The sequence below is a fragment of the Labeo rohita genome, chromosome 8 (assembly GCF_022985175.1).
Source record: "Labeo rohita strain BAU-BD-2019 chromosome 8, IGBB_LRoh.1.0, whole genome shotgun sequence".
NCBI classification, from domain to species: domain Eukaryota; kingdom Metazoa; phylum Chordata; class Actinopteri; order Cypriniformes; family Cyprinidae; genus Labeo; species Labeo rohita.
Genome location: NC_066876.1, coordinates 8,977,153 through 8,990,933, shown reverse-complemented (window position 1 = coordinate 8,990,933; position 13,781 = coordinate 8,977,153). Strand labels below are relative to the sequence as shown.

General features: G+C 33.1%; 2 protein-coding genes across 2 annotated transcripts in view; both read left to right on the top strand.

Moving 5' to 3' along the window:
• adrb3a (adrenoceptor beta 3a) overlaps positions 1-3,806 on the top strand; it is a 29,865-nt gene extending 26,059 nt beyond the window's left edge. Inside the window, exon 2 of the mRNA XM_051117517.1 lies at positions 650-3,806. Within this exon, the coding sequence (XP_050973474.1) occupies positions 650-677 (28 nt within the window). The 3' untranslated portion in view covers positions 678-3,806. The remainder of the gene's footprint in view (positions 1-649) is intronic.
• A 4,081-nt stretch (positions 3,807-7,887) lies between these two features.
• On the top strand, positions 7,888-13,697 carry npm2a (nucleophosmin/nucleoplasmin, 2a). Its single transcript, XM_051116555.1, has 6 exons — positions 7,888-8,010; positions 8,196-8,355; positions 8,440-8,522; positions 10,933-11,043; positions 11,135-11,228; positions 13,344-13,697. The coding sequence occupies exons 2-6, from the start codon at positions 8,256-8,258 to the stop codon at positions 13,391-13,393; spliced, it is 438 nt and encodes a 145-aa protein (XP_050972512.1). The 5' UTR covers positions 7,888-8,010; positions 8,196-8,255; the 3' UTR covers positions 13,394-13,697.
• Positions 13,698-13,781: the final 84 nt, after the last annotated feature.

Genomic DNA, 13,781 nt, shown 5'->3' with positions numbered 1-13,781 from the left:
GTTGTTTAACCCAACGTCGGGTCAAATATGGACTAACCCAACTGCTGGGTTAAATTTTTCAAATAAATTTTTAACCCAACAGTTGGGTCAGTCAATATTTGACCCAACGTTGGGTTAAAACAACCTAGCATTTTAGAGTGTATGTAAACCTGTTGAAAAAAAAAACATATGCTGGTTAGGTATGTGTTGAACCATGGCGGCTGGTTTGACCAGCTTAAACCAGGTCATAACCAGCTGTAAACCAGCTCATGACAAAATAAGCACTAGCTTAAGCCAGCTCAAACCAGCTGCCACGCTTCAAAACATATCTAACCAGCATATGCTATTTTTTTTTTTCAATGGGGAACACTTATAGTTGTATTTGCATATTAATGGTATTGTTCACCCAAAAATGAAAATTCTGTCATCATAATCCAAACAGTTGCTGATCTCCATTGACTTCCACAGTATTTTTCCCTACTATGAAAGTCAATGGGGACCTGTAACTGTTTGGTTACCAAAATATCTTCTGTTTTCTTCAACTTGAGGGTGAATAAATTATGACAAAATGTTCTTTTTTCTGGCAAACTATCCCTTTTAGCTGGGAGTAGAGAAAGTAAACATCGAAAAAAAATACATACTATAATCTGATCCTTCTTTTTTTCTCCAGCTGTAATCTACAGGGGCAGGATGGCTGAAAGTCTGTAGGCATGGCTGAAAGAAAAGGACGTTGAGGAAGAAGCAGGCAAAAGGACTGACCTACGTCACAGTTGGCTGGACTTCCCCAGCAGAGACCACAAGGGCCCAGCAAAACATCCATGAAGCCATCAGGGGAACCAGCTCCAAAACTGAAAGACAAAAGAGTGAAACGATATAACCACAGAGAGACAAGCGCTGAGAGAAATTACTCACAAACAGCCCATCTATGGAGAGAACGACTGAACTGGTACTGCTCATGGAGGAGGGTAACGTGGAGAGATCCGAAAGCGCTTACGCTCTATCAAGCCGCGGAGTTCTGGCGTGATCCGCCACAGCCCGGTTTGGTCCGGTTTGTTTGGCAAAAAAAAAAAATGAATTAGACCTGTAGGTCCTCCAACATGTGTTTCAGTGCTATGTTCTGAGTATGGACTTTTTTAAAATACATGGACACAGTAACTCTGAATAGACTCTTTAAGCACAGTGTGTTTTTTAAATATAAAAGAAAATAGATTTTGTACAATATCCTATACTAAATTATTATTATTTATTCTACTCCCCACATTTTAGCTGTGAATGTGTAAAATGCTTGCATACCCGTGTTGTACAGGTAAACACTTTCAGCAGTCCACTGATTTTTTTTTTTTTTTTTTTCCCAGTCCAGCCAACTCAGTATAAGCTACAAGATTTCCCGCTCTAAAACCCGTCTCCACTCTTGAGAGCGTTTGGACGGCTTCACCGATTTGAATGGGAGCATTCGAATTTGGTTGCTGTGCAATTGAGTGTAAATTGTGTAAAATTGAAAACAGACAATGAGAGGAAGGCCAATTCTTCGCTCACTCAAAAAAGGGATGCACTGATACGAAACATTTTGGGCGATACTAATAAACCAATAGTTATTTTCATGGTACAGCTGATGATTATTGAATAGCTGATGTTGAAATTCCACACTATTTTGTTTTAAAAAAAATACATTTGCTAAAGATTACAATTACTCTTATTAATTATCATTTAATTTTCTTTCAGTTAAATAAATAAATAAAACGTTTAGATTGCAAATAACAGTGATTGTGTAATCTTGAAGATAAACTAATCAAGTATACACAATTACACTGAAATAGAAAAAAAATGGTGTAGAATCAATTTTCACTCAGAAATTGCTAGTTAATTTCACAGATAATTATAAAAAAAAGAGCAAGTTATGGAAGCATTTCTGCCACTGATTAAAAAAATAAAAAGGTAATTGCTACTTTTTATCTCGCAATTAAAAAAAAAGTCACATCTTTTTTTTATTTTCTTACATTTTTAAACTTTTCTCAGAATTGCATGTTAGAATAGTTAGAATAAAGAGAAATAGTCAGAATTGCGAGATATTAGATTACATCTCACAATTCTGACATTTTTCTCAGATTTGCAAGTTTTCATTTTGCAATTGTGCCTTTTTTCTCAGAATTATGAGTTTATATCTCACAATTTATCTTGCAATTCTGATTTTCTTTCTCGCAATTGTGAGTTATATATATAATGTAATTCTGAGACAAAGTAGTAAGAATTGCGCGTTTATATCTCACAATTCTGAGAAAATATCAGAATTGCGAGAAAAAAAGTCAGAATTATGATAAAAGAATTGCGAGAAAAAAAAAGTCAGATTTCTGAGATATAAACGCGTTATTATGAGAAAAACAGTCAGAAAAGTGAGATAGAAACCCACATTTGCGGAAAAAGAGAATTGCAATTTTTAACTCGCAATTCTGACTTTATTTCTCGCAGTTGTGAGTTGATATTACGCAATTCTGGGACAAAAAGTCAGAATTGCGAGTTTATATCTCACAATTTTGAGAAAAATAGTCAAATTTGGCAGTTTATATCTCATAATTCTGAAAAAAAAGCCAGAATCACAAGATATAAACTCACTACTGCGAGAAAAAAGTAAGAATTGCGAGACTAACTTGCATTTGCAAGAAAAATCTTGTAATTCTGCCTTAATTTCTCACAATTGTGAGTTTATCACGCAATTCTGAGAAAAAAGTCGGAATTGCAAGGGAAAAAAAGCCAGAATTGCGAGATACAAACTTGCATTTGCGAGATAGTCAGAATTGCGAGATTGTATAACGCGATTCTGAGAAAAAAACTCAGAATTGTGAGATAAAAACTCAGAAATGCGAGACAAACTTCCATTATATATCATAATTCTGAGAAAAAAAGTCAGAATGGCGAGAAAAGTCAGAATTGCAAGATATAAACTCACTATTGCGAGAATAAAAAGTCAGAAATGCGAAATATAAATATCTAATATTATCCAATAACTAATATACTGTATCATGCATCCCTATTCAAAAATCATGTTTTATTTGATTTATCTGTTTCGCTGGCTCATGTTCAATGCTGCTATTTTTTTCTTAATTTTTTTTTTTAATTGTAAAAAAAAGTGCATTACACTCCAACCATTGCAATGTACAGGACTCTACGCACAATATTGCTTTTATTATAGGCCTACGACATAAGCAAGCACCTGAACCTCATATTGTAGAATATATTTTTGACATTGTGGGCCGAGAGGGAACACATCCACCGATTTGTTGTTATTATACAACTTCCTATGCTTAATGTGATATTTGCCAAAAAAATGTAGTTTTTGAATTTTTCCTGTTTGCACTGATCACAATGCCATCTCATACCAAGTTGAAACAGACCACTTCCTCTTTCACCGAATTTCCTCTGTAACGGCTTGTATTGCAGTCTATCGAAATAGCAAGGATTGGACAGTTGTGGCAACTTTAGCACTATAATATTCGATGATGGAGTTCGGATGTTATGCTAAGAGGACATATGAGAAGAGGATTTTAGGTACATTTGTTTTTCAGGTTTTTGATCAGGTACAGTGGTAGATATAAATGTATTATTTAAGTGAGATTGCAAAGGGAAACCAAAAAAATGAAATGTCAGATGAATACTGATTGATATGAAATACATTTTAAACCATCAAATCTTTAAGAATTCAGTCTACCTTTCAAGCTCTGTACATAAAACCCTCCTAAATGTATGTAATTCTATGTATGTGGGGCAAAAGAATGTTTGAGCCGACAAAAATGCTCAAAACTATGAAATAAAAGAAAAGTCTCTTAAAGATATTACGTCTGTTATGTGGGTTTCAGAATGAGTAAGAAATGAGGAATTTCATTTCAGTTCATTGCATTAAAATGGCAATGTGTTCATCACTGATTTAGATTTAGAATAGCAATTTAAATGTGCACTTACTGTGGTAGTTCTTCCCTCTTAAAAAAAAAAAAAAAAAAAAACAATTTCTTCTGACTCCAAATGCTTTTCTACAATGGCATCAGTAACTTACACTAGAATACATCCACACCACTAGATGTCAGTATACCTACATACTCAGTGCAAAATAAACAAACAATGACTGAGTGCGTCATACAAAAAAAAAACAAACAAAAAAAAAAATACAGCTTACAAGATATAGAGTATGCGTGCATGAGTATTTGTTTACCAGCTCATTTGGTGAATGCAACAATCCAGGATGTAACAACACCCTTATCTCTCCAGCGCTACTGGCTGGAAACAATTAAACAAGAACCCTCATTCACAGCACGAGATGAGTCAACAACCAAAACATGTGGACACAGAGCAATGCAAAACAATAACTTTACAGCTTTACATAAGGAAAAACGTCAAAACTGACATTTAGACTGGCACCGGGTATTTGACGATAGTTCAGCACCAACACTGTACCTCTTCTCGGTCAATGACCTGCAATAAGTACTGGAAAAAAAAAAAAGAATCTCAGAAGATACTGATCTCCAAACCTCCCATGCCGCTCAAAGCCATAATAAACAGCATCATGTCAAGAGGGAAGATGAGTTTTCCTAAAGAGGTATATCAGATCATGGCTGAAGACGAACAGAGCAGCTCAGAATCTCTAAAACAAATAAACGGTGGAATGAAGAGGCTTCAAGATTCAATGTGCACAACCAAACTTTAACAGATGTGCTTTAACTAAATGAAAATACAGCTCTATCAAAATTCTAATACAAGAAGCCGTGATTTACAGTGAATTTATAACAGATAGGGGGCGTTGTTAGGCACGACGCGAAGCAGAGGCTTATTGTTTTTATCAAACGGTTATTACATATACGTAGTAAGGTTTCACAAAATAAAATAGAGCAAATAAAGTATAATGATATAAATAAAAACAGTATTCTTCCATCAAACAACAATGTAGTTCCTCAGAAACAGTTGTGGTTGCAACGAAGAGGTTGCCAATCAACGCACAAAAGTAAACAAAGGTGTATCTTTGTAAGCTTTGAATGTGGGTCAACCAATCAGAATCAAGGACCGGAACAATCCATTTTACAATAAAGGTTTCAATCTAGCATTAAAATATTTGTGTTAAATGACTTTAAGTCCATATATATATATATATATATAGATATATATATAGATAGATAGATATAAACTATCATATTATAAACTATTAATAATAATAACAAAGCTGAGTTTTAAAAAGGCATTATCACACTATATATATATCACACACATATAAACTATTCATAATAATAACAAGGTTTAAAATAACAATGTTTATAGTAAATATAGAGTAGAAATAAGTAAAAATATAATACAAATAAGTAAAATATGTACAATTAATTTCATATATATATATATATTTATTGTTTATTGTTTTATATTATGATATTATTTGTACATATTTATACAATAATATAGTAATATATTTGTACATCTTACTATAAACTACCAGTAACATATTCCTAATTGTGTACAATTTGTTTTATTTATTTTATTAATATTATATATATATATATATATATATATATATATATATATATATATATATATTTTATGTAAAAAAATTAGATGGTGCAGGGAATTATATGTGATCCTTTTTACTCATGGGCTTAACCCAGTTTAAACATCTAGATTATAAAATACCTGATAATTTCACTTCATTGACTTAAAATAGTACCAACCCAAACAAACAAGGCTTTCTGAGCAACTTCATTCCTGTTTCCACCATAATTCTAAATAATGCTGTGCCCGTTTATGCGTTTCTGTGTTCCTCAAATAAACTGCAGGTCTGGGCAGGGTGCCGATGCCGAGATAACAGGGGCACCAGAGATAACAAGAGTAACATGAGTGTGCAGTGAGCGGGCTGCTCTTTTGGGACGTACTAAAAAGAGAATGCGGAGAATTCCTCAGAAACGAAGAGGTAAAAATGCCATAGAGCAGGACAGATTGGTTAGGCATCTGATAAGCAGCTCAGCCAACAGTCCGACTCACCCGCCAAAACAATGTGTACAAGAATTTCACCCTCCAACAACAGAGAGCCACATGTGAAAATCACAAGACAATAAAAAATCCTAACAGGTTAACTAGAGGTCAGAAGCCTTTTTATTCCCTTCAGGGATACACTCACACTCAAGTACTCACAGAGATCAGACTAAAACAAAATCTAAAACTTTCCATCCACACATTTTTTCTCAAAATACAAAAGTCTGAAGTGTTTTTTTTAAACAAATAATACTTTTACTTGGCAAAGGTTAAAATTAAATCGATAAAAATGACAGTAAATTCTAATGTAACAAAATATTTATATTGCAAATAAATTAAACTTTCAGTTTATCAGGGATTGTATAATGGTTTTTACAAAATAAAAAATGACATCAGCATACTAGAATGATTTCTGAAGGATCGTGTGACACTGAAGACTGCGGCAATGATGCTGAAAATTCCATTTTGGATCACATTAATAAATAACATTTTAAAATGAATTAAAATAGGCCTAGAAATGTTTATTTTTAGATTGTAATATTTTACAATTTTACTATTTTTAATTATTTTTAATTAAATAAATTAAGCTTTGGTGAGCGTAAGAATCTTCTTTCAAAAACACAAAACTTTTTTTTTTTTTTTTTTAACAGCACTGTAAATCTGATTACAGCTGAACAATTTGCAATCTACAATAAACTAGAAAATCAAGTGTGGATAAACACTTCAACCTCTAATGATTTGCAATCATTTGATTTGCAAGAATTTGTTAAATATGAGCTAAATTGAAGTTAATTTTAAATATTATAAAGAGAGTTGAGTCAAATGATATGAATCACAGGGAACTTCAATATTCCGAAAATAAGTGGATACTCAAGAATGTGACACAGCAGCTTAATGTACTCTATGTCTATGTATGTATCATATGTCCTTTCTATATGTAACAATTTCAACAACAAAAAAAACAATAAAACATAGAAAAGTTCAAATTTATATTATACAGAAAGGAACAGAAAGATTGAAAAAAAGAAAACATGTCTTTTGGAAACTCAAGGAAATGCAACTAATCAAAAGTGTGGACCAAATGTAATATATTATAATGTAATATTTTATTACATAATTATATAATTTTGATCCACTTCAAATGTTGACTATTATATGTATGTATGTGTATGTGTGTAAAATAAATAAATATATAAACATATACAGGAAAAAGAAAAGGAAAGAAAAGAAAAGAAAAGAAAAGAAAAGAAAAGAAAAGAAAAGAAAAGAAAAGAAAAGAAAAGAAAAGACCATTTACCTGCCTTACACAAAAAGCTAAAATATAGGGGGGAAAAAACTGTTGCTCAGTCAGTGCATAAATGCTTACCTCATGGATCACATTTCAGTAGTTTCATTTTTAAACACAAGTCAGTAGTTTGATAATAATCTCTCATCATGAATCACACCTGATACATGTTTAAAAGAAGCACTGTATGAGTGCGATCTGAAAGATAACATTTAACCTGTGACCAAAACTAAAGATAGCAAAGTCAGCCTACATACAGAAACCACTACTAGAGGAAAAATGGATCATGTAAAAACGTAATTACCTATCATAATTTGGCTGTCATTTAGCCTTCACAGGATCCACATGGTATTTTTTTATATGCATTTGCTTACACTTGATTAAAACTGACATAGGTTATGACATGTTGTTTTAAGCAAAATGTTAAAGCTTTAGGCTAACCATTTTCTCAAAATCAAAACGTGTATAAACAAAGCACATACCTGCCACTCCATTAATTACTCCCTCATAAAATAAATACATTAAATAAGTACATCTCATATAGCAGTGAAAGTGAAAATAAACCCAAACTAAGTTTTCTGGAGGATAAACTTTCCTCAGGCAACAACGTGATCAAAAGTCATTTCGCGCCCTCTAGCGTCTGATGAAGCGCGTCACACGCTCAGACAAAAACAGCTGAAGTTCATCATCAGCAGATTCAGTTGATCAGTGATCTGCCTGCAGTATTTTCCCCTCGCTGTTTACAGGTGTGCGTCGATGTGAATAGCACTGTTTATATTAAAACATTAGAACTGTTCAATCCTTGTTGTAGGGTAATAATACTCGATGTATTAATGTTGACTGGGCCTTGTTAAATACTTTTAGGGAAGGGAATATTAAACGCCTCTTTGTAAACAAACATTTACGATTGGGGCCGAACTGATTTGTTTAGACAAAGACCCCCTTTCTCTTCTCACGCCGTTTCACCTGAGCAGCGTCCGCGCTGGCTGAAATGACAGGCTGCTTTCTCGAAATTGACTCTGTAGCTTCCATCAGTCCGTCTGAATCATCCAGCTCATCATCTGTGTCTGACAGAGCATGTGTTTACTGGGGTAAGACCATTTCTGTCCTGTACAAGGAGAATTTTAATTGCGTAAATTGTTTTAAAAGCTTACTTGCTCTTTCTTTTCTGAAAGGTTGTGTACTCAGTGCTTCTGAGACCACGGCTGTCTTTCAAGCAGAGAATGACCTTCTAGAGAACCAGTTTTTCATCAAAACGGTAACCTCGATTTGGGCCAAGATGAAAACGGCCAACATTTACTCCCCTTCACGCCGTTACAAACTCGTGCGATTGTTTCTTTTGTTTTCCGTGGCTTACGTTATTCCGCTTTCCCTCAAGTGAGCTGCTAATCGTTTTGACTGAATCATCTTTAATTTATAGGTTTAAACTCCAGTACCGGATTTGTGAACAAAGCATCGCGTCATCCGATTCACTGAATGATTCTTCTCAGTCAGTTCGGTTCATTCATGAAGTCTTTTCTTTTTTTCTTTTCTTTTCTTTTCTTTTCTTTTCTTTTCTTTTCTTTTTTATTTTGTTTTATCTTGTTTTATTATTGTCTTTCTTTTTTTTTTTTCTTTTATAGGTATGCAAACGTCTTTAATTTGTCAAAGCAATAAAAAAAACTGTAATGTGTCAGGGCCTGGAGCTACTTCATAGTAATTTATGAAACTTGTATGATGATTTACACTACCAGTCAAACGTTTTTTGTTTTTGTTTTTTTTTCTGCTCACCAAGCCTACATTTATTTGATCCATAGTATACCAAAAACTGTACAATTTTGAAATATTTTTACTAGTTAAAATAACTGTTTATTTGAATATATTTTAAAATGTAATTTATATCTGTGATTTCAAAGCCGTTTTTTTTAATCATCATTTCTCAAGTCACATGATCCTTCAGAAATTATTTTAATATTCTGATTTGCTGCTCAAAAACATATTATTATTATTATTATTATTATTATTATTATTATTATTATTATTATTATTATTATTATGTTGAAAACAGCTGAGTAGATTTTTTTTTTTTTTTTCTGGTTTCTTCCATGAATAGAAAGTTCAGCATCTGAAATAGAATATTTTTGTAACATTATAAATGTCTTTATCATCACTTTTGATCAATTTAAAGCATCCTTGCTAAATAAAAATATTAATTTCCATCATTTCTATAATAATATAAAAAAAACCTGACTGACTACACTGTAAAAAATAAAAAAACACAATTTGTTGAGTCAAATAATTTGTTTCCCTGCTGCCTCAATTTTAAGTTCAGTCAACTAAAAAAAGTTTAGTCAACTTGCAATGTTAAGTTGTACTAAGTAACAACTTAGATATTTGTGTTTGCTAAACTTAACAGATGGGTAAGTAACCCAGCTGTCTTAGATATTTGAGTTGAATCAACTTAAAATTTTAAGTTGTCACTTAGAATTTAACATTTCAAGTTGAATAAACTTTTTTTGAGTTGACTGAACTTACAATTTTAAGGCAGCCAGGTTACAAATTATTTTAAGTTGACTCAACAAATTGTTTTTTACAGTGTACTTCAGGTAAATGCTGATCCTTGAATCTATTTATCAAAGAATCCTGAAAAAAAAAAAGTACTCAACTGTTTTAAATATTGGTGATGAAGATAATAAAAATATTTCTTGAGCAGAAAATCAGCATATTAGAATGATTTCTAAAGGATCATGTGACACTGAAGACTGGAGTAATGATGCTGAAAAAAATAGCTTTGATCACAGGAATAAATTGTTTTAAAATATATTCAAATAGAAAACAGTTATTTTAATTATTAAAAACTGTTTACTGTTTTTGCTGTACTCTGGATCAAATAAATGCAGGCTTGGTGAGCAGAAGAGACTTCTTCAAAAAAAAAAAAAAAAAAAAAAAACTTTTGACTGGTAGTGTGTGTTATTCAATGATTTAATGATTTGAACTCTAATACCGGATTTGTGAACGAAGCATCGTGTCCGATTTATTGAATCGCTCTCCTTAGTCAATTCTTTTCATTCATGAAAATCATGTTTTCTATTTATTTATTTATGTATTTTTCTTTCATCGGTGGGCAAAAGTCTTGAAATAATAATTTGCCAAAGCAAATTTTAAAAAAGCCTGTAATGTGTCAGGTCCTAAGGGTTACTTAATAGTCATTTATGAAGCTGATATTATGATTTATGTTATTCAGCTGTCTCTCCAGTAAGCTGTTAATAGTTGACAATGATATTTTGATGTATTGGATTTGTAAAAATCATTACATCATTCGATTCTTTGAATCAATCTTCTCAGTCAATTCTTTTCATTCATGAATCGAATATAGCTCATCAGCATGCAAAGGCAGCCATGTTTGTCATTTATGTGCTGGGATTGATTGATTTATTTATTGAAGGCTTGAAGTAGTTTGCAGAAGTGATTGAAAACCATAATGCATCAGAGTCTTTATAGCAGTTTATGAAGATATTTATAATTTTGTAGTCCACATTCACTTCAATATAAAAGACTGGACTGGCTGGATTTTTATTTTTGGAATGATCTATTAAAGTGTATGAGCGAGCCTGATAACCTACACCTACATCAGTAGTCTTCAACCGTTTTGCTATTAAACTAAAATGGCCTGATTTCTATTTTCACAGATATGTCTTAGTGAGGAGGCAGGAGACGAGATGCATATGGTGGCCGTCTGTGACGGTGTAGGAGCTTCCAAACCATTGCCCATTGCCACCCTCCGCCACTGTATGCCAATGGTGAATTTATTATTGTGACCCATACTTTGACTGAAAGACTTCAGAAACTGCTAATCATATGTATACGAGTGGACATTATTATATGTTGCAGATCAGTTTTCCTGGTTTGGAGCTTATTCCTCCTGTCACCTTTAAACTATGCTCTGGTAAAGGACCGGTGTACATCTCTGCTCAGCATATAACATGTAAGAGCTTGCATTGAAATATTCACATTTTTTTTATGTGGTTTTCAGGGTTGGCCAAAACCCATAATTTTAGCTCCTTGTAAATTCACAAGTGTGAAACTGCAGGTTGCTGGCTGGGTGATTTTAGTGAATCAAAAATGTCAGCATGATTACACAGCCAAGCACTTTCAATAGTCCAACACAAGGACTGTTTTTTATGCAATTGATTGCATACATTAATACTATGAAAACAAACAAAACAAGCAGCAAAATTGATTTTCAGTTTGCTATGCACTGCAAAATATCCACCTCAGTATTTTTAAATAATTTTAGAAATATTGACATGAAAATTGTTGACTTGGATATTAGGGCTGTGTATTTCCAAGAATCTGGCGATGCGATGTGTATCACGATACAGGAGTTGCGATATTGTAAGGCGATATATTGGGATGTTTCTTATTTTATGAATGGGACATAATTTTAGGAAAGCTGTAATTAAGAACACACCATATGCAAACCATTCAGTGTTATTGAATCACTTTTTGTGCAGTACGAGTAAAGGGGGAAAATAAAGTGCTTGCAAGATTCTTTAGTTATTAAATGTATAAAATGTAAGCTTTTATAAACAGACCATATATATTTTAAGACCTTGCTTTACAATTTAAGTTTACAATCGTAACCATGTAAAATCATTTTGATCTGAATTTAAGAATTACATCTGCTTAATATCAATAAAAAAAAAAGGTGCTTAGGATTTTTAAAGAAACAAAAGAATTGTAAAACAATAAAATAAATACAGATATTGGACATTCTAAGAACGTTTTTGTTCTGAGAATTTCGCAAGTTTTGGATTTTGCAAGTTAAGTTTATAATTATGCTCCGCGTGGAATAGCTGAGACCGTGACACGTGCACCACCTCAACTGCACAAAACAGCCCTACCACAAGAGAAGCGGCAGGCAGCCGTGCGGCTACCCCACCGCGCCCGGCGCGAAGGCCCTTTCACGGGATGCTGCAAGCACCTGTCACTGTTTAAGAGATAAGAAGCAGCAATCTAGCGGTCAGGATATAAGCTCAAAACGAAGCAACTGTCATGAATCTTGAATTTTTTTTTTTTTTTTTTTTTTAAATATCGATGTTCTGTTTTTGAGAATTGATACAGTATCGCCAAACAAAATATTGCGATACACACGTATATCGATATTTTCTTGCACCCCTATTAGATATTGTAATTCTCCAAAATAGTCTATAATTCCCGTGTATGTAAATGTTAGTATTGTCATTAATATAAAAAAAATAAATTAATTAAAATCTATTTCGATGTTGAATTTCATTTCTGAATGGTGCGCAACTGTCATGGGCATCACTAGGCCATTTTTAGGGGGCTATAGCACCCCTAAACTGACTACTCAACCCCCCTAAAATTTTGCGATTAGCTCCATAAACCTTACACGAATTTGTGATCGCCTCAGTCCCCTTTAAATTTCGTCTGAAAATTGCGGCAGACTTCGATCGGCTCCTCCCCATCTTTCTTTTTCAACGCGTTCTTCAGTTTGCGTACCACGGTGGCGCAGAGCGAAAAACAAAGGACAAGGACTGTGTTTATCGATAGATTGTTGTAATATCTGCATCTGTGCAGTTTAAATACAGTATATACAATATCATGGGGGAGCAATCGGTTCCCCATCTACTGTAGCCTAAGTTTTCGCTGTATTTACCCCTCATCACACCACAGCTGTTTTCTCCAGTGAAAATGGACTTTCAATAGTTTTTAGTGCATGTGGCAAAGATGTTTGCATACTTCAGTTAAGGAGAGAGGCTTGTACTAAAAAAGCAAACAGTAAAATGTTGTATTTGTACAGTAAACAGGTGTGTGTGTGAGATCAGAAAGACTTGTATTTGGCTTATTCAGTACTCAAATGTTATACCTGTCTATACTATACAATGGAATATTGCAATAAGTATAGTATACCACCCCTATTAGTCAAACATTTTTATTTTATTTATATATTTAATTATTTTTTAAATTATTTTTTTATTATACCCTCACTGGGGGCTGAGCCCCCCTAAAATGAAAATCCTAGAATCGCTCCTGTCAACTGTAATTGCTCAAAATTCATTTCTGCCTTTTTTTGCAGTGAATCCCATTGAGATGACAGAGGGGGAGAAGGATGATGAAGATGATTAAATGCCAGCAATGAGAGCTTATTCTGACTGTTTGAGCCATGATGGGTCCTGTGGGACAGTGATTGTTCACCCTATCAGTATTTGAGCATCACAGTGTTTGTCACCATTGAAAATTGAAAAACTGTATTAAATTAAAGTGTTTTAATGCTAATGAAAAACAGAGTAATAAAATCTCACAGTGTAAATAATACCACATAATTTTATCTGATGTGTTTTTCCCATCTGTAGACTTAAATTCATACCTAATTGTACACAAGATGTTAACACAGTTGACTTGAAGTGAGAAATAAAGTATATACTGTAGATTTTGGCAGCATTTTGTTCATTTTAAAATGTATTTTATTTTGATTGCTATCTTGGTGAGGTATAACATCATGACCTACGGCAGA

What these genes read in the sequence shown, in the direction of transcription:
- npm2a (XM_051116555.1), top strand. Translation starts at nt 8,256, where the DNA reads ATGACAGGCTGCTTTCTCGAAATTGACTCTGTAGCTTCCATCAGTCCG. An exon ending in TCCGCCACTGTATGCCAATG is followed by an intron (nt 11,044 to 11,134) that starts GTGAATTTATTA and finishes TATATGTTGCAG; the next exon opens with ATCAGTTTTCCTGGTTTGGA. An exon ending in CTCTGCTCAGCATATAACAT is followed by an intron (nt 11,229 to 13,343) that starts GTAAGAGCTTGC and finishes CTTTTTTTGCAG; the next exon opens with TGAATCCCATTGAGATGACA.